This window comes from Triplophysa rosa, linkage group LG24 (assembly GCF_024868665.1).
Source record: "Triplophysa rosa linkage group LG24, Trosa_1v2, whole genome shotgun sequence".
In the NCBI taxonomy this organism is placed as follows: domain Eukaryota; kingdom Metazoa; phylum Chordata; class Actinopteri; order Cypriniformes; family Nemacheilidae; genus Triplophysa; species Triplophysa rosa.
Genome location: NC_079913.1, coordinates 2674484 through 2698960, shown reverse-complemented (window position 1 = coordinate 2698960; position 24477 = coordinate 2674484). Strand labels below are relative to the sequence as shown.

At 39.6% G+C, this 24477-nt stretch overlaps 4 protein-coding genes and 1 long non-coding RNA gene across 10 annotated transcripts in view; 2 read left to right on the top strand and 3 right to left on the bottom strand.

Annotated features, from left to right (window-relative positions):
• Nucleotides 1-355: 355 nt before the first annotated feature.
• On the bottom strand, nt 356-13289 carry creb3l2 (cAMP responsive element binding protein 3-like 2). 2 transcript variants are annotated; one of them, XM_057324248.1, is made up of 12 exons: nt 12708-13289; nt 5074-5302; nt 4789-4994; nt 4616-4700; nt 4276-4457; nt 4047-4193; nt 3894-3952; nt 3218-3286; nt 2932-3031; nt 2624-2747; nt 1870-2113; nt 356-1788 (listed from the first exon to the last, which is right to left on the bottom strand). In XM_057324248.1, the coding sequence occupies exons 1-12, from the start codon at nt 12804-12806 to the stop codon at nt 1776-1778; spliced, it is 1557 nt and encodes a 518-aa protein (XP_057180231.1). In that variant the 5' UTR covers nt 12807-13289; the 3' UTR covers nt 356-1775. The 2 variants fall into 2 exon arrangements, with proteins under 2 accessions (XP_057180231.1, XP_057180232.1); XM_057324249.1 differs by lacking the exon at nt 12708-13289 and adding an exon at nt 5403-10577.
• Nucleotides 12764-21078, top strand: LOC130547895 (uncharacterized). Its single transcript, XR_008961950.1, has 4 exons — nt 12764-12876; nt 18821-19014; nt 20472-20554; nt 20968-21078. It is a non-coding gene; the product is annotated as an uncharacterized LOC130547895 (long non-coding RNA).
• ssbp1 (single-stranded DNA binding protein 1) lies at nt 13932-17710 on the bottom strand. Of its 5 annotated transcripts, none has more exons than XM_057324256.1 (7): nt 17624-17709; nt 17110-17160; nt 16973-17030; nt 14804-14944; nt 14645-14752; nt 14512-14546; nt 13932-14338 (listed from the first exon to the last, which is right to left on the bottom strand). In XM_057324256.1, exons 2-7 carry the CDS (start codon nt 17131-17133, stop codon nt 14321-14323), a joined length of 384 nt encoding a protein of 127 aa, XP_057180239.1. In that variant the 5' UTR covers nt 17134-17160; nt 17624-17709; the 3' UTR covers nt 13932-14320. The 5 variants fall into 5 exon arrangements, with proteins under 5 accessions (XP_057180239.1, XP_057180237.1, XP_057180238.1 ...); XM_057324254.1 differs by having other exon boundaries at nt 14458-14546; nt 14645-14729; nt 17624-17704; XM_057324255.1 differs by having other exon boundaries at nt 14645-14729; nt 17624-17704.
• lg24h12orf56 (linkage group 24 C12orf56 homolog) overlaps nt 17864-24477 on the bottom strand; it is a 7869-nt gene continuing 1255 nt past the window's right edge. Inside the window, exons 3-13 of the mRNA XM_057324247.1 lie at nt 24026-24098; nt 20848-21190; nt 20444-20532; nt 20134-20278; nt 19933-20021; nt 19718-19807; nt 19544-19640; nt 19276-19350; nt 19112-19189; nt 18803-18981; nt 17864-18663 (exon numbers count right to left, since the gene is read on the bottom strand). Coding sequence (XP_057180230.1) covers nt 18561-18663; nt 18803-18981; nt 19112-19189; nt 19276-19350; nt 19544-19640; nt 19718-19807; nt 19933-20021; nt 20134-20278; nt 20444-20532; nt 20848-21190; nt 24026-24098 — 1361 coding nt within the window. The 3' untranslated portion in view covers nt 17864-18560. The remainder of the gene's footprint in view (nt 18664-18802; nt 18982-19111; nt 19190-19275; nt 19351-19543; nt 19641-19717; nt 19808-19932; nt 20022-20133; nt 20279-20443; nt 20533-20847; nt 21191-24025; nt 24099-24477) is intronic.
• The window catches only part of slc13a4 (solute carrier family 13 member 4), a 21966-nt gene continuing 18582 nt past the window's right edge, over nt 21094-24477 (top strand). Inside the window, exons 1-3 of the mRNA XM_057324246.1 lie at nt 21094-21206; nt 21364-21450; nt 22842-22920. The gene's annotated coding sequence lies outside the window, so the exon portion shown is untranslated. The remainder of the gene's footprint in view (nt 21207-21363; nt 21451-22841; nt 22921-24477) is intronic.

Sequence of the window (24477 nt, the reverse complement as noted above, 5' to 3'; positions counted from 1 at the left end):
TGATATAGAGGCAGACACCAGACATTTTTTCTATGCTTTTTAAATATCCATTCTTAAAATATTACTAAATATGCATGTGATGCCAGTGGATAAGACAAACGGGTAAAAACATTTATTCCTCAACCTCACTTTTGTTCAAAATTATTTTCATAGAGGATTTTGCATAATTTCATGAATTTTCCCTTGAGAATTAAAATAGCAAAAATATAAGCCAACCACCCTGACAAATAGAAATGTACTTATCTTGTGAAGTGTGAACTGGGTTTCACAAAAACACTAAATATATTTGTCCAATCGTGTTGTTTTAGTGTGAAGTAACGTGCAGATAACACAGAATGTTGATACTGACTCATGATTTAAAATGCTTTTACTAAGGAAAATATTTATTTGCTTTGCAGAAAACAGGACAAGGCAAGAGTGATTTTTAAAGAGCATAAAATTGAATTGTGATACAATGAAAATGTAGAGGTGCATAGGACAATCGGTGGGCATTTTATAAGAGTGAGAAGATTAATATATCACTCATATATTAGGCCACAACAAATACAGAAGTTGCACACCAAACTCGTATACAAAATTATCTCTGCATCACATTTTCCAATGCAATTCAAACGTCTGAATACATCACATGGGAAGAAATCTTCACAATGCTCATCTCCAGGATAAAAAGGGTTGCAGGCATGCTAAAAATAATAAATAACAGATATATTTCATAGGGACACAGTGCAAGTTCATCACATGCCCGCTCAAAGGCCCATGACACATATCTCTTAACTACGGGTATCAAAACCATTCAAATCTGGGCAAAAGAACGCTATAGACTGGTCAGCGAGCTTCTATTGTCCACAGAAGAGAGCAGAGACGGTTTGGATGGTGGCCAGCCAAGGACAAAAAGCGCCATCTGTCCTTTATAGACCTTAAACCAAATAAAAGAAGGCAACTTCATATGAGGGACTATGGATCGTGTGTTCCAGGGTCGGAGACTCCATCCTGTCATGTCATGTCCATGTCATTTCTCTTTATTACCCTCCGTTAACAAAAAGTAGATGAATTAATTTCTATTCCCAACAATACGACAGAGGATATGACAAATATTTACAAATCACAAAAGACAGATGACACATTTAGAAAACATTTTTAAATGCTTTGGAAAGTTCCCATGTTCAAACTGTAAATATGTTGTTTGGTATGTTATCTTTTTTTAACAGAATCTTTCAGATTTTCTTTTGTTTCAGTTAGGAATCTTTGCATTAAATCTTTGGATGAATGAGACATGCTACATAATACCATAAATCCAGCCCCACAGCCCGAGTCATTCAATGTGTAATGCGAAAACTATAATAATTCCAATATATTACTACACATGTTCTCCATAGCATGGGGCTAATAGGCAAAAAATAAAGAAAACCAAGTTACATGCATTAAAACAAATTTAAAGCATGTAAATTAAATGCATGAAAATAAAATGTAAAGCATGTAAAAAAACAGAAAATAAAGCAGAACAGTGTGCATAAAGTAACAAAATTACATATACTGCTGGAATGGAATAAAAAATACATTTTTGTTTTTATCTTAAAAAAAGGAGAACTCAGTTAAGTAAACCAATACTTAAAGTATATCTATAAATACAGAGCCTATCGCCCCGCCACTGCAGGGAGAGAGAGAGGGGGATACGGGACATGGGGTGGGAGGGGAAGAGAGAGGGGGCCAGCCAAACCTCAGGATGTCTCATTGACCGTCCTCTCCAACTGTATGACTTTTGCGGTCTCATTTGACTATTTGTCCGACCTGCGAAAAGAAAAAATCTCTTTTAATATCGTTCATTTACATTTCGCGGCAGAATTTGCCATCCGGGAGGAAACGCATCACCTGTGTGCGTGCAGGTCTATGAGAAACGCGTTGTGCTCATGCGTTTCGTTGGTCTTTATTAAATGTGGGTGTGGCTCTGTCTCACGCAGGTCCGCCTGTTCCTGTTTGCGCTGCTGTTCCAAACGCCAAGTTGCCATGACGTCAACCTGCCCATCCCGTTCAGGATATTCTCCTCCCAGGCCGATGAAATGGGGGTCGTCCAGCCCCCCGTGCTCCTTAAAGGCCAACAGGTTGCGGGACTTCACTGCAACAATAACAAAAAAAACATTATTATAACTATCATGCAAGAATTGAATACACAAACGAATGTAACATGATAAGAAACCCATATCCTATATATTTGACAATTTCATGTTTTTGCTTTTGCACTATCATGTTGTGCAACACTGCATATCTATGATGAAAAGCACCATAGATATAAATGTGAATCAAATTAAATCCAAAAAAGACTATTTGATAAGGTACTACAGCAAATAAAAGGTTTCTTTATTTGCGGATAAGCACACACGTGGGAATCAGCGTTTGGTTGGAGTGGTGCATTAACTGGATAACATGCGTAGGAGAAACGTGATAAAGACAGATCAGAGATCAGTGATGAATAACTGATCGCTCAGCGTTTAAAAGCATGATAATTACAGCCCCACTCAACCACTGATAATGACTCTCTACAGCTCAAGAGAGAGAGAGAGACGCTGCCAACTACATAATACAGACACATCTTTCAATCACACCATTACACATCTCTGGGGTTTACCTGTAGTAGTGTATGTCTCATGTATGGAAATGTCTCTGGCCAGGTCTGTTTTGGTGATTGAAGAACAGGGACCCAGGCCTTGATAGAAACTCCCCAAGAACAGAGAGAAACACAACACCACTACCTGCATAAATAACAGAAAACAACAGGCGTTCAGCGCAGACTATATATATGCTTTCGTTTGCGCTTACGTTTGTCTTCCTCCCCCTCATTCACACACACATCTATATATAAAAATCAGCTTTAATGATGGTGGGATTGCAGTATTCGTCCAGCAGGGCGACGACAGAGCGCAAGGGGAAACTCACCATGAGGCATGTGGAGGTCTGGGTGCCCGTCATCCTGCAGGACCGCGGGACCTTTCCTGCAACCACCGCCTGCAGCGACTGCAGCTGTTGCAACAGGGACCTGAAGGACACACATTTACATAATCAATACAAATCTGCTCGCATGTGACGTTATGATGAATTACTGAATATCATAGTCAGTTATAGTATAGTTAACAAAGTGTGAAATTTATATGGACAGCAATTTATGGATATTGAAACTGTAGAACTAATGTGGCTCCGGAGAAGGAGGTTTGAATAAACGTACTTGTTGGTGCACTCAAGTGTCTCGACTTTTCTGCGTAGTTCACTGTTCTCAGTGGAGCATGTCTCCACCCTGTGGACAGAGAGAGAATTGCAACGTAGCGTGGTTTAATATTCACTTTTATTTTCATAATGCTTTTTAATGAAAAAATGTTACATAAAAAAGTGCCTTTTCTTTTCTCTTGAAATAACATGCACTAACATAATACAACTTTTTTTCTGTAAATTATATTTCATTCATTCTGCTGTATATAGCACATACCTTGTACTACAATAGTCTATTCTTATTTTTTACTTGTACATATTTACATACACACATAGCTTTACTCTCTATATCTTTATCTTATGTTTATTGTAATGTATTTCTTAATTTTTATACCCATAGGCCCTTATTTAAATCAATGTGTACTGTATTCTATTGTGTAATGGTCTCTGTGTACTGTTGTTGTTGTTTCTGTGTACTGGATGCTCCTGTCACCAAAACAAATTCCTTGTATGTGCAAACATACTTGGCAATAAAGCTCTTTCTGATTCTGATTCTGATTAAGACCAGAAATGTGTACTGTAAAGCAAATTTGGATATTCAAAATGCCTTTCATTTAATATCACCATAGTTATGACAGTAGCAAACTTTCATTCGTACTTCATAAATATTCAAAAACAATATTTAAACGACATACTTTTTCTCTAGAGCATCCATGTACTCTTTCTTTTTTCTGCGGCTCTCCTGAGCTGAAATCTGAAAGGAAAAAATTCACCAGCATCCATGAGCCCATCTGGCATTTTCAGACACCCAATGATTAAAGTATGCATCTAATAAACAAAACACTGACCTTGTTCTTGATCTTTCTGCGAATCTTCTTCAAGGCTTTCTCTTCAGACTTGGACAGGGGCAGTTTGGTGGGCACCGGGTATCCTTCAGCGATGAGAGTGCGCTTCTCCTCTTCGGTCAGCAGGAGGGGACCTGAACCCTGTAGCTTCTGTCAGACAAGAACAGGGTCACTTTGCGAGTTCCAGTCAGATGTGTTTTGTTAGAGTGGGAGAGGTGTTTATTTTACTCACGTGTGGTGCTGTTAGCAGAGGAGAGCTGGAGAGAGAAGAGGGGGCTCTTGGCGCCACCTTGAGGACAGCGGGGGTCAGTGTCGGGCTGGCGGGTGCGCAGGGGTGTACAGGACTCTGGCTTCCTTCTGAATCACTGCCGTGAGAGCTGGGGGGAGTGGGGGGCATCTGCAAAGACTCCAGTCCTGAAGAAAAGCATTACACATTATCATTTCATGAAATATTTGATCTGATAAATGCACTCTGTGCATGCACTGTAAGTTGCTTTAGATAAAAACAGCTCCCAAGTGCATAAATGTAATGTAATGGGGAAAGTTAAAAATGGATAAATCAGACGCTTTACCTTTGGGTGAGAGGTTCAAGAACTGATCCACCTCATGTGGCTCCAGTTTAATCTGAGGACCGAAACTCTTAGTCTCCACCTTTACCTGAAACAACCAACACAACAACACTTCATTAAAACCCCACGAATCCAATCACAGACCGTACGGTTGTTGCCACGCAGGTTTATCTTACATTGAGAGGTTTAATCTGTGTAGCCTGAGGAAGGGTCAGCGTGAGGGTGGAGTCACCGCTTGTGGTGTCGGGCTCAGGGGTCGTGCCCTCAGGGGTCAGGGTGAGAGTCAGTGTGGGCAGCAGGGCGGGCGGATCACACAGCAGAGGTTCCATCTTAAGCCCCTTATCATCCTGCTCCATGGGCCAATCTTCATTGTCTGAATCACCTGGAGCGATATTACAGATACTGTCAACTTTAATACTAAAAGCTCAACAACGGGAAATGCCATCTCTCCAAACGCTTACCCCCGTCACTTCCAGGTTCACCAGGCAGATGTGAAAGGGGAGACTGCGGGCGTGAGTCTCCGCACAGTGAGTAACTGTGCTCGGCCTGGATGTGCGGCGGCACCGGAGAGGCGGGGATCAGTCCCTCCTCCGTGTCCATAACATCACCGCGTCCAGACAGGAACGGGTCGCTCAGCAGCTGCCCCAGCAGAGCCTCCTGGGACAGATCATCCAGGAGCTCGGTAAAGTGCTGTATAATAGGAAAAGGCCGTCGAGGTTCAAACTGTCATTTGGAATATGAAGTACCTTACTTAGATAAAATGCCTCAGGCGTGTGCTTGTTAAATGGACCTTAACTGCAGACCATAAACGCTGTTGGAGTGCCCACATTTCTTTAAAGATCAGATCTCATAGCCTTGAAGAGTAGACAAAACATCACAGCAAACTTCTTCCGTCATATGGTTAATGCCTATCCTTCAATCTCTGGCTGTGGTGAGAGGGTTTGATGATTCAGGCCCAGACAGCCTCCTCCCTTCTCCTTGGCATTCCTAACCCAGGATTCTTACCTCACCTAAAAACCGTGTCCCTCTTCTCAAACAGGTTAGGACATGTCGAAGCAATTTTAGACAATTAGACAAAACTTTGGCCCACTCTGTGTGCAAAATCTTTAAGTACACTGGACAACAGATGTGTTTATAATCCCATGGTACATGTAAAGCTTGCTGTTAAAAAGAATGTGAGATCAATTTAAACACTTTTTGAAATTGTACGTAGATACTCTTAATGCATTGTACATCTTTTAAACCTGTACTGAACCCAGCCAGAACATCTATTGAAGAGAAAATGTGATGTGTGAAATGTTTCATCTCGAATCAAGAGGCTTTAATACGGCGCTATAGGATAATAAGTCAAAGTACTGGTAAAATGCATCTGGAGGAGGTTTGTGCACAACAGACTTGTTTCCATCTGCATGAATGAGTCACAGTACAGACAGCTCATCCACGAAAAGAGAGTCAGTGTGCTTTCTAGACTGAAAATGCATCTGTTCATATGATACACAGTCATGTATGACACAATATTACGCAGTTCTCTTGGGTTCAATTGAACCAAGAAAGACAGATTATAAGATATACAACAGGATATGATGCTCAATGGAAAAATAATACCCAATTAAACATACAGTATTGGCCTAGTATTTTTCAGCATTGTTCTATAATACTAAACAAATAAGTCAATTGGTGATATTGAGCACGTAAACACATTGGTAAATTAAAAAAGGTCCGATTTAAAAGGAAAACTTTAAGGGTAGAATAGTCAAGAAAACAACAACTAAGACGACACTTCCACCAAAGATGGCACAACAATATGAATGGAAAAACAAAGAAAGGGAAGAAGAGGATTACATGAACAAAAAAATAGAAAGGCAAAAATACAGGTCAAACACTAGAGGAAACTGGAAGGAAGGAGGCGGAGTCAGACATAAAATGGAGAGAGGCCAACATCTGGGTTGAATTACAGACGGACTCACATCCACGGGTCTGCCAAGTCAAAAACAGACAGAGAGAGAGAGAGAGACAGAAGGAGAGAAAACAGAGCCTAGCATACACACGTTTGAACCAGAGAAATGACGGATAAAAATACAGAAAGACAAAGCTAAGCGAAGTACTGTATGTCTGTCAGGACTGATGAAATCTGTTTGGAATGTCTTGCCCCATATTTTCCACTCTCCAGGTCATCCAATCGCATCTCACACAGAGCCATGCCAAAACGGCTGAACCAATAAAAAGCATCCAGGTACTCATACAGTCTGCCCTCCACCCCAACACATACAAAAAAAGAAATCACAGCAGACTAGAATGTGGCCATGTAAACAGTGCTTGCAAGAGTCCTCATCTGAACTTCTAAGCACTCCACATTTGCCCAAACACTAAACTTTCCAGATTAAACAAATGACAAACGTTTTCAGTTATCCCATAATAAAAACATTTGAATAACATACATCAGCAATTCCAACGCCAGAGTGAACGCCACCGAGTGTAACAGCAGTTCAAAGCAGGTCAGAAGCGGGTGAAAGCATAAGATGTGGGACTAAACGTGCCAGATCTTCTAGATACGCTTGAAGTCAATCCTATAGTGAGATTGTGACTATCTAGCGCTGCATAACTATTATAATGTTGGGCTGATCTGTAATTATACGTTTGACAGTTGAGTCCAAGTTGAGTCCGATTCCTGTAAATTGTCGGGTGTTGACTGCTCTTGAAGAGGAATATGAGAGACTGTTCACTATGAGAGGGATGTCGAGGATTGACGCGAGGTTGACAAAGGCTAAAGGACAGAAAAAGATAGCTTCAAAGCGCCTCGTTCTCTACAATCTCTGAACACTTAACTATATTACTAGATGGCTAATATGTATGAATTTGTATGATGGGAGTGGTATAAAAACATATGACTATTAGAAAAAAGCAATACTGAAGCCCCGCCTCTAGACCTAACTGGTCTGGTGAAAAGCAGATCAAAATGAAACGTATGAAAGAGATTGTAAAATGTGATAAATGATGATGCATCAACATAAGATTGCCTGCATCCAACTGGTGCTCCTGGTGGGTGGATTTCAGTAAAGAAGGCTTCATTGTCCTTAGTTTGGAGTGGCTCATGATTTGGTTTTAGCTGGGGGTAGGGAACTGCAATTTGACTCTCGGCGAGTTTTAAACCAGCTGGAGAGTCCCAGTCATTTTGCAGGCTGGGTCTAGAGAGATCCGATCACCTGGTAATGACAGAGACTCCGGGGGTGGCGCTGGGCATCCGGTGGAATTCTGACAGAAGCCTATAAGTTAACCCTCCGGGGAACTGTGAAAGTGTGTCTCATGAGTTTGTGTGAAGATGGAGGAAGTCTGTTTTGTGGACGTAGTTCTGGATGACGCAACACTTTAAGCAACAAAACAGATGTGTGGACAGACCCACGAGAGACGGCGCAAAACCAACAAACACACAGGGGCCAAAGATCACACCGTGGCTGGACCTTGTTCTTCACCCACCATCTGGATCTGACTCACTGATATTAGCTGCTGGAAAACAATTTACTTTTGGAAAGCCTGCCACTCGTGACAAGAGTTATCGTAGAATTGAGACAGGCCAGCATATTCGCCATCGTAAAAAATAACATTTCAAATGCGTATTTTGTTGCTTATCATGACTGACCAATCTCTCCCGTGCTGTTGTACAAGGACAAGGTCTTGTTCACTATCTATGCTTGTGATTATGGAGTGCTATTCTGAGACAGCGGAATAGTGACATTAAACCGGGTGTTAAAACAAACGCTGGAGCCTGGAAGCCTTGTCTGTACTCGGCTGTCTGGATCACAAGGGTCTTTCTGACCCAAATTTAAACTCAGCCACGTCAGGTCAAGGCTAGGGTGTTTACTTAAGAATTCAATGACTATCCAATCAAAACTCACTTTGGCAACAACATGTATTTCCCTACATAGTGTACAGTTCCGTAAGTTACCCTGAAGCGTTCCCAACGCCCCTGCTTTATCATATGATATCATACAAAATGATGTCATGCATACATCATCTAACCCCTACAGTGGAACACAAATTCCATGAATTGCCGTGTTGGACGCAGAGAGCAAAGAGCGACAGCACAGGGACACTTATCTATTAAAACTGATAAATGAATGTCCTATGTGAGAGTCTGAATGGATATCTAAATACAGAACATCGGACAAAAGCTGGTGTCAGGGAACTGTGGTATCGCCTGTTGTTTATCCCAAAGTTCCAAATCCTATTTGTGCCCAATAAAAAAAACTCACTTTTTCCATAAGTCGCCCCACCCTCTCAGTAGGCGTTTCAAACCAGCACAGCTCTTGTGCAAGATCCTTGTGTGTAACAGTTTGGGATACGAATCAAATGTGGGTCATCACAGCTGCTGTTACTTTATATCCCCCAAAAGGCCGTAATTAGTGACTAGGCTGTGATTTCAGACCGAACACATCCTGCAGAATTCAGGCAAGTACACTCCTCCCTTCACCCATCTTTATACCCAGATGAGAGAGATGTGCTAGAACTGTAGTGGGTGTTGGGGATCTCGGAGACTCCAGGGGTCCAGGAAATGACTCCACTGTAAGCCACATCTGGTAAATAGCGACTGCAAAGGATGTTGAAAGTAAACAACCGGCGACAGGCCTGCAGATAACAAACACATCACACTGGCAGTGTTTGGTCTTATATTAACATTTTATGCGCTTGGGTGATGCAAAGTGGCTTGCATTGCATTCAAGATATACGCCCTGGGTATCAAACCCACAGCCTGCTAACACAATGCTTGACAACTGAATGGAACAGCTTTCTTATCGCTCTTTAGAAAAGACATAACACTACCTCCAATGAATGACATTTCCATTACGCTGAAAATTCACACACAAATTAATGATATTTAGCAAAACTCGGGCTGGGCAGTAAAATTGTAAGTATGATATGTCAACAATACGAAGTTTACTAAACCACTTATATGGTACAATGTTATTATCATGTGCAATGAGGACACATGATTTCACGCAAAAATAAAAGTCAAGGTGAAAACGTATTTTTAAAGTATGCAAGTTTCTAAGTCATTTCTTTAAGGTATGCGGACGGAGGGCCGAAACACAGAATTTGTGTCAGTTTTGAAATTCATCCGCATTAATGTAAGCATAGCCAAAAATAAATGTAGTCTTAAAAGCAAATCTAACTGTAAAAAATAAACAAATCTACTCACTAATCAATTCTGAATCGATGCCTTTGTTATCACCCAAAAAAAGAAGGTTCTCAGGCAATGTTATACTCCCAAAGCTTATAACCTTTACCGAATTCCACCACCTCTTTTACAACCTTCCCAACCAATCGAAATGAACTGACCAACAACGTTGTTCAAATCAAACTTAATCCCCCTGAAAGCATTCGTCTCCGGGGGACACTTACAAAGTTACAGACACCATGATGCTCGATAAGCAAAACGAGACGTGGTAATAAGTGAAGAATGTGTGCGTGCACACTCGAGAGTGTGGGCTCATGTTGCAGCGTATACAAACCATCCTTTCAGAGCAAAAGAGCAAGAATGTGCATCGTGGACCGCAGAAACGATGGATGCTGAGAAGCCCCGCCCCTTCGGAGCGAGCAGACGGGAAAAGACAGGCGGCTCTGTGACGAGCTGAACACACTGTGGACAGAGGGTTTTTCACTACGAGCCTGCCTGCCAACCAGCTCGACCCCTCCCTCTCCTCAAGACCACTCGACCAAACCGTGAGTCATCGCTGGCACGACATCGTAAGGATCAAGTCAGCGTGACAGACGTGATCAAAATGTCAGTGAACATGAGAAGACTCTGAATTCCATGACAACTCACCCGCTAAGCACACATACATATTCTGTCAATAAATAGCCTTTCTGATATGACCTTTAATGTCCCAAACAGTTTTCACTGTCACGGTTATAACTTGCACTACTTTTATATGGTTACATAAAAAAGGTAGGTACAAAAATTCTACAGTATCACAATTCACATCGTTATTTTTTTTTATAAAATTAAAGCGGAATCTGTTTACGTGTAAGAAATATCATAATAAATAATTAATTAACATTATAAATAGCAATGTGCCTATTTCTGAATAATTCAGTTTTGTGAACACTCCTAAATAAAATATAAGACTCTTAAAAATAAAAAGGCACTTCATCTCACCATGAAGAAAAACAGCTTCACATTATAGGTACCCCTAAAATAAAACCACACAACTCAAAAGTAGGAAGAATTTGATTATTTTGACCTTAACTTCTTTCAACCGCATAACAGAATTCTATATTAATCTGACAAGTTGCATCGCTCCTCAGCATCCGTAAACAACTAAAGTCACTTAATTGACATCCCTTAAAACAAGCTCTTCTGTACTTTGACTTGAATGGGTCATGTCCTGCTATATGTTTTTAGTAGTCATCACTGACAAACACACTAATGTCTCATTGGGGTTTAAAATTGTTTAAAAAAATATTGATTGGTTGCACAGTAAACGCCAACATGCCACATGAGAACACACAGTACTAGGTATCAGTGACATTTTAAGTCATGACCTTCCTCATAGCTGCCATAAACCAATTACGGTTTCATTCAGAATAGGCAGGGCAGCACATCTGGTTGCCACAAGTTCCCGTACGTGTCTGTGTGACTATCAGCACTAATAAATGCTGAGTATGAAGCCTGAACTGCTCCCATCAGAATTTCTATAACCCACATTTTAAAGGGGACTACGAGCCTTCATTATAAATAATATTTTATTAGAAATAATAATTAAGCAAAAGGCAAAGTTATATATATACATATACAGTACAGTATATAGTGACTGGAGATTAAAGTCTCTGTTTAAAGAGTAGGTAACAAAATAGTCTGTTGTTCTGCAAGGTACAAACACACACCCTCTATACAAGCTCTCAATAGAAATTGACAATGAAAACATACTCAGACCTCAGATCAGTTACGGAGAACAACCAATGGGCCTATTAAGTCATAAAAAGGCAATGTTTGCATTCCTCATACATTGTATCAGAATGACCTTTCTTAAGAAAAAACACAGCCAAAACAAAGGCCAGGAGCAGCAAATTATGAAATTCAGAAGTATGACCATACAGCTGACTCATAATGCAGAAGGAAACTGTCAACGGCTCAGATATAAGCCGCTAAACGACAATAACAGAGCAGCTTCACCCTGTGGCTTTCCCAGGCTGAACTTCCAGCTCTGAGCAGTTTGCATTGTTGTGTGGAATTCCATGTCAACAATCCCTGGGGAGTGAGAGTAAAAGTGAGAGACCTGGTGTGTGTGTATTCATATGCACGTATGGAGGGGGCTGATGCGGTCCTGAAACAAAGAGCCCGTTCTGTTCTAAAGGTGAAGGAGAATATGAACCCTTCCTCGGCCCAAAAAGCACATAGTTCATCTAAACGTGCGCACTACCACCCTGAATCTGCGGCACAGCTCTGATGTTGTCTGGGTAGTTGTTGGTGTGCCTGGTAGCTTAATTGGCATCTGCGCCTTTAAAAAGTTCACAGCATTCCATATTGCTTCAATTAACTTCCTTAGATGTAATTGAAGATTCCTTCATCTAAATTTATAACCCCTAATTAGTCAGCAGTCTGAAATCCACCCATCAGGAAAGAAGAGGCCCCTTTTCTGCCCTTGAGGAACACCAACCTGTAACGTTAATTACATAACCTGCACCACTTTAAGAGTGTAAACTCTGCAGAATTTGAACTTTATCATTTCGATTTTATAATCAAAAAGGGGTCGTCTGCATTCTTTTGTTTTGCATTAGAGTGTGGATCCATGCATACAGTCACCGATTACCCAGGATAAAAGCACCATCTGAACTTTATCCCTTGGAGCCAAGTGAACCCTAACTACTGGCACAGTGCTAATCTGACTCTTATATTTAGATTGTAAGATTGTATTTGTGAATAAATTAGAATGAAGTCATTAAAATGTTGTAAACCATCAAGGCTTAAATATATTTGAACGCATTCTGTGTGATGACACCAGTTGCATCAGACACAAACACGCGATGTACTAGTAATGGCAATCGTGCCACCACTGACATGAACCTGATTTTATTTAATAAAGACATTCCCACTTACGTTGCTGTATAACATGCTGTCGTTATCCCCGGGTTCGGACAGCTCGCTAAGGTTCCTGTCCCATTGCAAGAACGGTTCCCCGCTCTCCATTATTTCCATGCCTCGATCTGCGTCTGCGATGTGTCGACGTTAACGACAACGTATCCGTCTAACGACTCGACAGGTCACGGTAAGAAGCGAATTCCTCACTTTGGGGTAAAGTTGATACTAAGTTGCGCGTGTCGTGCGCCAGTGTTATTGCGATGAACCGCGAGTCTTTGTAAATTGTTGCAATGTGTCTTGATTATTGTTGGACTGCAACAATGGAACAAAGCCAATCGAAAGTAAAGACTTTCTGCGAGTAACTAAATTGTGGTTAAACGCCAGATTACTTTCCTCTTAGCTTCCTTGAGAAATGTCTCCCCTTCGCAGGCGAACAGGAATTTGGGGCGGGGTAATGATAGGAGTCGCAATATTTGTTTACTAAGGACAGTTTGTCGAATATTATTCGTCCAGAAAACAAGGTTCCCTATGTTTACTAAACAAATAATATTATATTATGAGATTTGTATGTTTTCACAAGATTTTTAAAAACACTACGCCCAAATTTGACTTGAAAATACTAAACTTTCCTTTCTGGTGGACCGCCCTTGCAATACGTGGGCAACCAATCAGATGAGCTTGTTACGTTTAAAGCTCAGATACCTTACGTAGAGTTCACGCAAGCCACAGATGATGGACGTACGGATTGACCAATAGGAGGTCACTTTGACCGGGGTTCCATAACTGACATGAGATCTAGCCAATAGCTGGCGACTCCGCACGATCTCTCAACAAACCGTGTTAAGCCAAGAATACCAAACTGCGCGCACCGCCTCAACTCCTGTCTAGCCTTTACTGTGGTACAGTCCCTTCTACTTTATTTCATATTACGATTTTTAGATTCATTTGTGTTTTATCTAAACACAAAAATAAATTACTATCTTGTTATTTAAAAAACAGGGCCAAGCCACATGAATGTGTGGTTAAAAATAAAATTCGATTTGACGATATTTCAAGTTCATTACGGATACGTCGAACATCGTATTTTTATGTTGTGTTAACTTTATTCATCTCAAACATATGAAATAAATGAAACTAGTTTTTATATATGTCAGAAAACTATAAAAGCTTATGAAAATTGAGGCATCTTACAAGTGCTCCTACATAAGTGTGTACACTTAAAATTACACAATATAGACAGGATGAGCGTAAGAATTAGTAACCCTTTAAGTACGAAAAGACAAACATGACAACAACAAAAAAAAAAGAAAAAGATTCGGTTCAACAGAATTCCACATAATGGTGTACAACAATTTTATGTTTTAGAAGAGAAAATTTAGCATTTTGTTACAAAGAGTCCAATACAGTTTATGGGGCTGGAGTTTACATGACAAAGTGCATTGCACTGGGGCCCTCTGTCATGTCACAATCATACAATCAACATTTCTTTTGTTATTGTACAACTGTTAAGGGCAGGCACAAGGTTACTCGTGTTTTAAGCAGAGTAACTATCCAAAATATCTTCCATCTTCTTTTGGTTCCTGTGAAAAGTCTGAGAAAGCTTCTTCACAACTGGTCTCGTACATTTTCACTTAAAAAGACAATGTTATCTGTGGAAAGAGAAAAAAATATAGTACATCTCGACTAGTTATACAAAATATAAAAGAATAGTGAGCAATTAAAACCTGCTGACATAAGAGTCAGTGGTAAAGAAGAACTGAAGACTGACCTGCGACAATAGTGGTTGCCTGTCGCCTGACATTGTTTTTATCCACATACTCACCATAGTCAAGCTTTCCTTCGACAAGAATTCGGGACCTGAAAAACATGTGGTAACAGTATGTTAACTTACATATAACACCAGAGCCTGTAAACACATTTGTTTCAGATTTGACAAAATTAAAAAAGAAACACACCCTTTTTTGACGTACTGATACGCCACATCTCTGAGGCCAGGTTTGAATACAGAAATTCTGTGCCATGTTGTTTTCTGGCTGACATCTGCAAAATCCAAACACAAAAAACTACTCAGTAATGAAAAATCTTTATTAAAAAAGGTACACTGAAACTCGCACCTGCACTTGTAGTTTCACCCTCTCCTGAACGCCACATCTCATTTGTAGCCATAGAAAAGATGGTGACAGGGTTTCTGCCCTCCACCTGTCTCATAACAGGGTCTTGCCCCACCCGCCCTAGCAGCTGGACCCTGTTAATAGCTGTTAAAGAAGTTAAAAAAATAGAGCAAACTATTAAAACAGTAAAGGAAACTTAACTTTATAACACACTAAAATTAAAAAAAATGGATGACTTCTATTCCTTTTTATCTATCTAGAGTCAGGGTTTTTCCTGCATAGAGAAATTGGAGGCGGCCGCCTCAGTCAAATTTCGTGCCGCCTCCGACTCTAAGCTTATTAAAAATTTCAACTTTTCAGTTCGGGTGAATAAATGTAATGTTTTATATAACTTATTAGTTGTCATTTTCATCAATTTTTTAGAACCTGAATATACAGACGTGCTCAAATTTGTTAGTACCCCTCCACAAAAACGAAGAATGCACAATTTTCTCTGAAATAACTTGAAACTGACAAAAAGTAATTGGCATCCACCATTGTTTATTCCATATTTCATAGAAATAAGACTTTGCTTTTGATTTTTTATTTAACATAATATTGTAAATAATAAAAGAAATCAAAATGTCATGGACAAAAATGATGGGACCCCTAACCTAATATTTTGTTGCACAACCTTTAGAGGAAATCACTGCAAGCAAATGTTTTCTGTAGCTCTCAATGAGACTTCTGCAACTGTTAACAGGTAGTTTGGCCCACTCTTCCTGAGCAAACCGCTCCAGCGGTCTCAGGTTTGATGGGTGCCTTCTCCAGACTGCAAGTTTCTGCTCTTTCCATAGATGTTCCATAGGATTCAGATCAGGACTCATAGAAGGCCACTTCAGAATAGTCCAATGTTTTGTTCTTATCCATTCTTGGGTGATTTTAGCTGTGTGTTTTGGGTCATTATCTATTATGAGACAGAGACACTGGGCATTACGTTTCGCTCCAAAATGCCTTGATAGTCTTGAGATTTCATTGTGCCCTGCACAGATTCAAGGCACCCTGTGCCAGATGCAGCAAAGCAGCCCCAAAACATAACCGAGCCTCCTCCATGTTTCACTGTAGGTATGGTGTTCACTTCTTTGAAAGCTTGATTTTTTTCATCTGTAAACATAGAGCTGATGCGACTTGCCAAAAAGCTCCAGCTTTGACTCATCTGTCCAAAGGACATTCTCCCAGAAGGATTGTGGCTTGTCAATATGAATTTTTAGCAAATTCCAGTCTGGCTTTTTTATGTTTTTCTTTCCTCCTGGGTCTTCTTCCATGGAGCACACTTTTGCCCAAAAAGCGACCGATGGTGCGATCAGAAACTGACATACCTTCACCTTGGAGTTCAGCTTGTATCTCTTTGGCAGTTATCCTTGGTTCTTTTTCTACCATTCGCACTGTCTGTTCAATCTGGGGTCGATTTTCCTCTTGTGGCCTTAAACTTCTTAATAATATTTGCAACTGTTGTCACAGGAACATCGAGCTGCTTGGAGATGGTCTTGTAGGCTTTACCTTTACCATGCTTGTCTATTATTTTCTTTCTGAGCTCCTCAGACAACTCTATCCTTTGCTTTCTCTGGTCCATGTTCAGTGTGGTGCACACAATGACACCAAACAGCACAGTGTCTACTTTTCTCCGTTTAAATAGGCGAATGACTGATTACAAGATTGGACACATGCGTGATACTAATTAAAGAAACTAAGTAGTTTGAAATATCACAATAATCCAATTATGTATTATCTTTTCTAAGGGGTACCAACAAATGTGTCCAGGACATTTTAGAATATCTTTGTAGAATAAGCCATCATTCATTTCTTTCCACAGATTTTTTGCTTAATTCTAGGACATACCAAAGGCATGCAAGTATACATGATACAATAGCTTTTAATTTCATCACTCTTCAGGAGGAATGAAGCATTATTTCAATGAGCTGTAAGGGTACCAAACAATTTGAGCACATCTGTAAGTGTTTTGTTAAGCCACTTAAAGGGATGGCAGGCCTTTTAGCCAGGATAAACCCTGAGAGTATTTTTTCTTTTATGTACTTTTATATAAAAATAAGTGATGAATATTATTCATATAATGTAGCTATAAAACCCATACATGACACCCTGTCCTATAGAATGATACTGACACATACTTACATCTCTCCAATATCAGACTTGTATCTGTAGATCTGTGTCTGACGAACTGTTTAAGTATCTGTCAGGGTAAACAAACGGTAAACAGTCAACAATAATGCGTACAGCACAAAAGGAACAGATTTATTCTCATAATTTACCTGCGCGGAGGCATTTCTCAACATCTCTGCTTCGTGGATGGTCCCGTGGCCCTGTGGAGGAAAATAAAATTACCTTTCCTAAGTTACACAAACAGGCACATTATGAAAAAGTGTAATCTCTACTACTTTAGGTAAATCTTAGCGAGTACTGGCATTATTATTCGAGGTAATCTAAATATAAACGAATATGGTAATTGTAAAAAAATGATCCGAAATCGTAAGCGAAGTTTTAGTACAATGTTACATTGTCACAGATGTACAGTAAATTAGTCCTAAATGTGGCACATTTAAATCATTAGATTTTTTTTTAGCTCTAAATATACTTTAAGTAAATCCAATAAAGAATCACATGTTAATCTCCCGCCATTCACTTACCAAAGCTAATCGCGTTTATAAGACATATGATATGTCACATATCTAATGTTTTTTAAACGCTTAGAACTAATACTTTGTAGTCTTTACAATCTTTGCTATTGTAATAAAAAAGACTAAGCTAAGAAAAATTCGGACTCACAAGCTTTATCTTCACAATGCTTCAATAACCCCGCACGCTGTTTCCGGTCGGCTTTCGTAAACATTCCCCAGTAGAAACAGAAACTAAGCGCGTCCGTTCCGACACTTCCGTTCAACATACCCGTAAGTAGAAATTTATGAAAATCATCTGTAAACAAAGGCAAAAGCGTATAAATGACTATTAATTGTAATATTAATGTAACCTTTATGTTTTTATGAATGAACAGACGCAAAATGTTTCAAATATTTTTTTATTTTAGGCCTTGAGGTACATAGAGTTCCTGAAAATCATTACATTTCTCAGTTTACAAAGAGACTATTTTCAAACATTAACAAATAAGTGCATTTGTAGCAGTGCCTGTAGTTACAGTAATTCTGAATAAGGTTTATGACACTGTTTTACATATTAATTAAAGTAAATAGCCTACTGTGTGTTTTAGTAGTCTGTACTGTACAAGAATGATGTCCTGGACCGATTTCATGACAAGTGCATTACATATCCATCTTTTCATTTTCAAAGCAGAATAAATAGTTCAAGTAATTCTATATAGGCCTGATAAATGTTCTGTGATGTTCTGTGGTTTGACTTCCCATCAAATCTTTAACATTCTGTGACTTATTACTGTAATCCTGAGTGTAGACAAAGGCGATATGCTAAACAGAGAATTATCCAGCATTCTGTTTAACACAGTAAGACACAAACAAGACTTTAGTACAATCTTAAGGTGCAGCATATTCGTTCAAAGGCATATTTCCACATCAGAACATCTCTACTTCTGTGGGCCTATATTAACTTGGCAACTTCATGCAATGTTTTTAATCAAATAGCCATCCGATCAGAAAAAAGCATGAGGTACAAACAGGCCCTGTGTTTATACAGAAATAAGACATTTACTAGATATTTAAAATGTCAAGAGGAGCTGTTGTTGCAGAAGAGCTCAGGGTGTCTGAAGAATCAGACTGAGGAGCTGGGACAGAACGAGCTGGGTGGGCTGACTGATGGGGTACTGCTGGGGCAACTTGTGCATCTTTATGTTGTAGCTATAAAGAAAGAGACGGTAGAATAAAAGCATGACTAAGTTAAGAATGTAAAAATGCTGGTTGATATATTTAACCCTTCAACCCAAAAATGTTTTCTTTAAAATCTTCCAGGGTAAATGACAATATCAAGGTAATGAACCTGAACTCTTCTTTAAAGGCTGTCCGGATGTATTTGCTCAGAAAGGTGCTGTGCTGCAGACAGGCTAACAAAACACGACATCGCTGGTACAGAAGAACCGCCTGAGACGGGCTAACAGGATACTGCTCATCTGAGAGGAGCAGAACCACCTGCTGGGCCTGATATCCAACAAATGGCAGCTGTAATATAGAGACGAAGAAATAACCAAACAGGTATTTCAGACATATGTTCTGGCTTTCTGGAACAGGCTTGCTAATCATGCAAATAATCATGAAACATATCAGTATGAAAACGAAACTGGAGACTTACCAAGAAGGGATGAGGTTTAAGTATTCGAAACACCCAGCCAACCGTAAGGAAGTGTCCCAGAGGAGGAGTGCGACTGGCCTTTAAAGGACAGATGGCCAGTGTTATAAATTTCTGCTCACCACATTTTTTACCAAACGCATATGCGTAAGAAATGAGCTACTCACTTCCTGACATAGAACAACAACCTCAAACAGTAAAGCAGATGTTGCATCCAGAAAGTCAGCCTGCAGACCCTGCAGCTGCAACATACATTTAATATATCATAAATGTGCCAGAATACATTACAAAATATTAAGCTTCATGGTGGACACTGGCCAGTACAATACTGATACATACTTGTATCGCAATTTAATGATGGCAAACTACTACAAACTACCTGATTATTATTTACTTGGGAAAAAAGAAAATGTTTATTACTTATTAGTTTCATACCGTAGTATATGAAGACTGGGAGCCATTAGTAGAATCTGGGAGCTGAAGTTCTGGATCACACACTAAGCCAAGCAGCAGGTTTGCTGTGAGAGCCCCCCTGCATCAAATAATCATCCAAATAATAAGAAATAATCACCAACACATGGATATTCTAATGGAAGTAAAATCACTCACTGTTTGGCTGTTAGCATGCTCATTCGGGCCAGCTCGATTTCAGTTTCCCTGAACATGAGGCATAATATCTGAACCACTACAGTACAAAGTCTGGGGGACGGAGAGACATCAACTTAACATTGTCAGAAATAACAATGAACCATGACTGGCATACTTATACAAAAACGCTTACATGGCGTTTGCTTTTATTTACAAGCAAGATAAATGAAGCTTACAGAAGTCTGTCTTCTGTGTGTATTCCTTCCCGGGTGGCCTGAGAGCTGTCAGACAGTGTTTTCACCAGGAAAGGATAAAGATCGGAAGACTGAGGAGACAATTAAGAGTAAAACAGCAGGTTTATATTCTTATAGATGAACCTGCATATACAGTACTGTACAACAACACATTCATTCACAGAAACACTACAGGAATTTTACCCTCCAGAAGAGTTTTTTGATGGTGGGATTGCGGTACGTGGCGGTATGAAGCTCCTGCAGGAGTAAATATAAACTCTCCAGGCTGATGTCCTCCTGAAGCAACTCTCCACTCAACTGAGCGAATAAATGACATGTTCGCTCCCAGCTGCACACAGAAAATGATTCTTTAGTTAGCAAATACTTTCTCACTTTTTCTGTAGTTTTAGCTATAGACACAAACTAGGGTAAAGTCCCCTGCTACAACACTTGGGTTATCATCCACAAGCTGCATTTTTTTTCTTTTGTAAAAGATATAAAGGTGTTGCAGTACCTGATGTTGTGATATTTCAGTTTCTCAGGAGAAGATGAAGACAGGCCACATCTCTTCCTGTAAACTGGGCCCAGCATCAAAGTTGATCTCTACAAAAACACACATGTGCTGGTGAGTGATTTGACAGTTCTTGCAACAATGCCCAAGGCAAATACATCAAGGTACAGTCACGCTATCAATTACAAGGAATGTATAGGGCTCAAAACAAGCTTTATTATTAAGAAAAAATGTGTTTACCCAGAACCTTTCTTATCGATTACAAATGTTAAATATAATATTAAATAAAGGTTCCAGGGCGAACGTTAACCGTTCATACAGAAAAGAGAAAGAACCATTAGAATCTGGTCTAGACACAAATTTTGAAACTATCAAGTAGAAATAAACCCACAGACTCAGACACATACTATAATATAACTGTTCCAGGAGCTCTGAAGGTGCAGATATATTCGTGAGGTAGGAGACACAGCGTAAAGATGCAACTCTTCCTCTTTCTCATCCTCCTCTTCTTTGACCTTCTCTGCCAGAGTTCTCCTTACCAGCCGTGCCAGACTCGAGCCTCTGCACCACGCAACTTGACCCTGTATCTGGTGGTTTGTGAAGCTGGTTGGAGGAGCTACACTAGTGCTGGAGAAGTGGATGGGAGAGGGAGGATGAAAGAGACCCAGGCCCAAAATGTCCTGGTTTGGACAGGAAGCGGAACGCCTCTTTGTGACGCTGCTGCTGTCCTCGTCCTGGAGCCCTCTATCACTGAAACAGAGGAAAGGTAACAATCAAATAAAGGCTTTGTATATGGAGGATTTACATATTTCTTAGAGAAACAGAATATTCAAATGCTGATTAATTATTTAATTATGTTTATGAATTTATTTCACTGTCAAATGGCATCATTAAAATGCCAGATTTTAATTTCTACATTTTAGGAACAACAAAATTGTCCTCTGAGAACCAAAGTTGCCTCTGGAACAGCATGTCCACAAGGAGGAGCTGGTGAGGGACATAACATCAAGGTTTGGATGCTGTACAAGGTTGTTCATGCAACTTCCTTACTTCTGTCTCAATCTCCTCTAATAAGATGTAGGATAAAGAGAAAATCTTACCATGTTCTCACAATTCCCGTGGCAGAAAATGCCCAAAGTCTTATTTTAGTCGCACTGACCTACTTTTGTCTGAGAAACTCAAATGACAGACCATCTCTGTACTGAAGCATACCACTGATTCAATAATAATCTTAAATAGATGTTTAAACTGTGGAAAAGCTGGCTTTAAATAAACCCGGCTTTGAACGTCTCAGACGCCCCATGTGGTTATGCGAGTCTCTTCAGACAAAGGCAAGCGCTCACAAATTTGTGCTAAACAGGAACTAATGGTCTCCCTTGGGTGTTATTCAGCTAAGGAGGTGAGATTTGCCCCGCTGCAATAAACATTATAGTGCTGTTGAGTGTGATTAAACATTCACACTGTTCACACTGCACAGTCTCAGAGAGGCCAGGTGAACGAAAAACACAGCAACAGTGATGCTGATGCTGGTCATGTTGGCATCTCTTATTTTACCTCAAACTGTAAAAACACACGCGTGTAGTTAAGCACCAAGCAGACATGTTTTGCTGAGACAAACAAGGGCTTTTAATTGGACGTTTATTGCTTGGTGGTTTCCATCTCGTATTGTGCCCTGGCAACGGTGTGAATGACGCCAATGGCCTCCCCCCCGTCCCCGTCCCCCCGCTCACGGGCTGAAGTCTCGTCATGGACTGTCAACCGTGTAAAACCCACGACAGCCACAAAACCCAAATATATCTGAAAACACAAACAATACAGACAAAATGGACTGTTTGTGGGTTTCTATTTATGAAGGGGTGAGCTCATTAAACTTACATATGTAAGGTGACCTGTACTCATTTCAAATGCTCCGGTTACATCCTCACAGAGGAACATTTCACACAAATAACAGCTTCAAAAGTGCATGAAATGTTTTAAAAATATATAAAACGGTTTTGTTTTTATTAAAAAAGTTATACACCATGCAACGTTTAACATTTGACAAAAATGTGCATCAATGCCATAAAAGATGTAGCAATGCCATAAAAGAAGCAATGTTTTGTTCCCTAAAAAAACCTGTTAGTTTTGTCCACTACAAAGAATCTTTTGTGCAATAGATATTTATGGGACCATACAGAAGACAAAGACCCTTTTAGTAACCTTTATTTAACGCCATGATAAGTCATATAAAGTTGTTATTAACCAATGTTAATTTACAATTTTGTTTTATATTGAATATTAATATTGTATCTTAAAAGCTAAAAAAAATCATCATGATATGATCTTTTTATTAAAAATTAAACTACAATTTGTACACATTTCTCTTACGAGCTCCATAAGAATCCCTTTCTTTGATTTCCAGCTCTTTCCGTCTTCTCTGCTCGATGACTTTGAGTCTCTAAGCCAACGCTTCCCCTCTGCTCCTGAAGTTTTCCCAGCAGGTAGTAAGAGGACACATGACAGTCTGATTCTTTCAGAAATACATCCGTTCTATAGCTTGTAAAAAGTGATAATATAATATAATATAATATTATTAAATACTGAAGACCACAGTGCAATAAAATATCAAGCGTCAGCTTTTGTGCCACATTATTAAAGCGATTTATTACGCCGCTCATTTGAATGCTTGATTCTGATTGGCCAGTCGCGACATTGAAAGGGTTGTTATTTTTAAATAATTTATTATTTTTAAATAACAACCGCTCAAAACTAATAACACCCTGCGACCCGGATGCTGCAAATCATTTTGAGAGGGGCAGTTTAATATTACACAAAAATGAATTATAAATATGTCTTTTAATAACATATATGACATTATATTTACAAATGATTAAACCAATTTGCCTGTTCGTGATGTTTGAACGTCGTTTCTTAATTTAAAACCGAAGCTAAACGGCTTTTCCTCGCGGAAGGTCTGCATTCGGTAAAAATGAGCTAATAAAATATTTCAAATTCACATTTTATGTCCAGTTTTTTTCTCATGTGGCAAGTAGTCGTGTAATAAGCAGCCGGCTGTTATCGCGAAATAAGATGTTATTTCTGCGATAACAACAGGCTGCCTGTACATTATTCCTTACATATCGCAATTATTTGAGGCAGTTAACACAGTTTTTCTTGAATGGCACAATGATTACTACTGTTGTGATGCTAATGTAAATGTTGCTCAATTTAGATCTTGTTAACCTTTGAACCTTTGTCACCCTGGTATCGCCCGACACTGTTAGCTTAGCAAAGACAAACCTTAATCAATTTAGTTTCCACGCAACCAAGCACAACACAGAGATCTTGTGCTCCTGTGAGATATATGGCCCTGGGATTCAGAATATCTCCACATTTATTCATGCACCAGTTCGTTTAGTATGATGGCTTGCATGAGTTGCAAATGTTTGTTCATTCAAAGCATTGTAGAGTCAGAGGCAATAAAAACCTGCAGGGTGCAGATAAAGGGCTTTGAACGAGTCAGAGATATAGTGATGGGCACAAATAGACGGGAGTCGTAACCATGAGAATGTGTTGGTGAGGCCATTAACACTGAGAGGCTTTTACCTCATTGATGATGTAGGAGGGATTCTGGAGCTGGATGATTCAGACGGAGTCGACAGGAGCGCACGGCTCGTCTCTGTAGGGCACAACAGACAGGACAGAATGTTCTTGAAAAAGTTTGAGATGACAAAATAAAATCTTCATGAATGAATGCAGTTCTATGAAATTCAATTAGAAATAATGGTTTTGTGGAACAAAACCGAAATTGTGAAAGTGATTTCTGCTTTTCATGTTTTGTCTATGACCCTAAACAGAGCAGATTTATCAATGAGTGAATTCTCTTCATTCACAGGCAAAGGTTGAATGCCCTTGCGTGTCCGGTCATGCTTAGACAACTTCTCTGGTTTAGCTTTTTATCCTTCACCGGTTAAGCAGCTTTCCATCAACGCCTGTGTGCAGATGTAAATCTAAATGTCAAAGTGCCTGCCGCTTTTCTAACTGATTAAGATACACCG

Bases quoted from the DNA above. Each gene is read 5' to 3' on its own strand.
- creb3l2 (XM_057324248.1), bottom strand. From the start codon at position 12,806: ATGGAAATAATGGAGAGCGGGGAACCGTTCTTGCAATGGGACAGGAAC. The intron at 3,287-3,893 runs GTATGTCGTTTA...CTCTGTCCACAG, and splicing joins ATGGATGCTCTAGAGAAAAA to GGTGGAGACATGCTCCACTG. The intron at 3,032-3,217 runs GTACGTTTATTC...TGTGTCCTTCAG, and splicing joins ACACTTGAGTGCACCAACAA to GTCCCTGTTGCAACAGCTGC.
- ssbp1 (XM_057324252.1), bottom strand. From the start codon at position 17,133: ATGTTGAGAAATGCCTCCGCGCAG. The intron at 14,945-16,972 runs GTAAGTATGTGT...CTTCTTTAACAG, and splicing joins AAGTCTGATATTGGAGAGAT to CTATTAACAGGGTCCAGCTG. The intron at 14,547-14,644 runs GTGTGTTTCTTT...CATGTTTTTCAG, and splicing joins TATCAGTACGTCAAAAAAGG to GTCCCGAATTCTTGTCGAAG.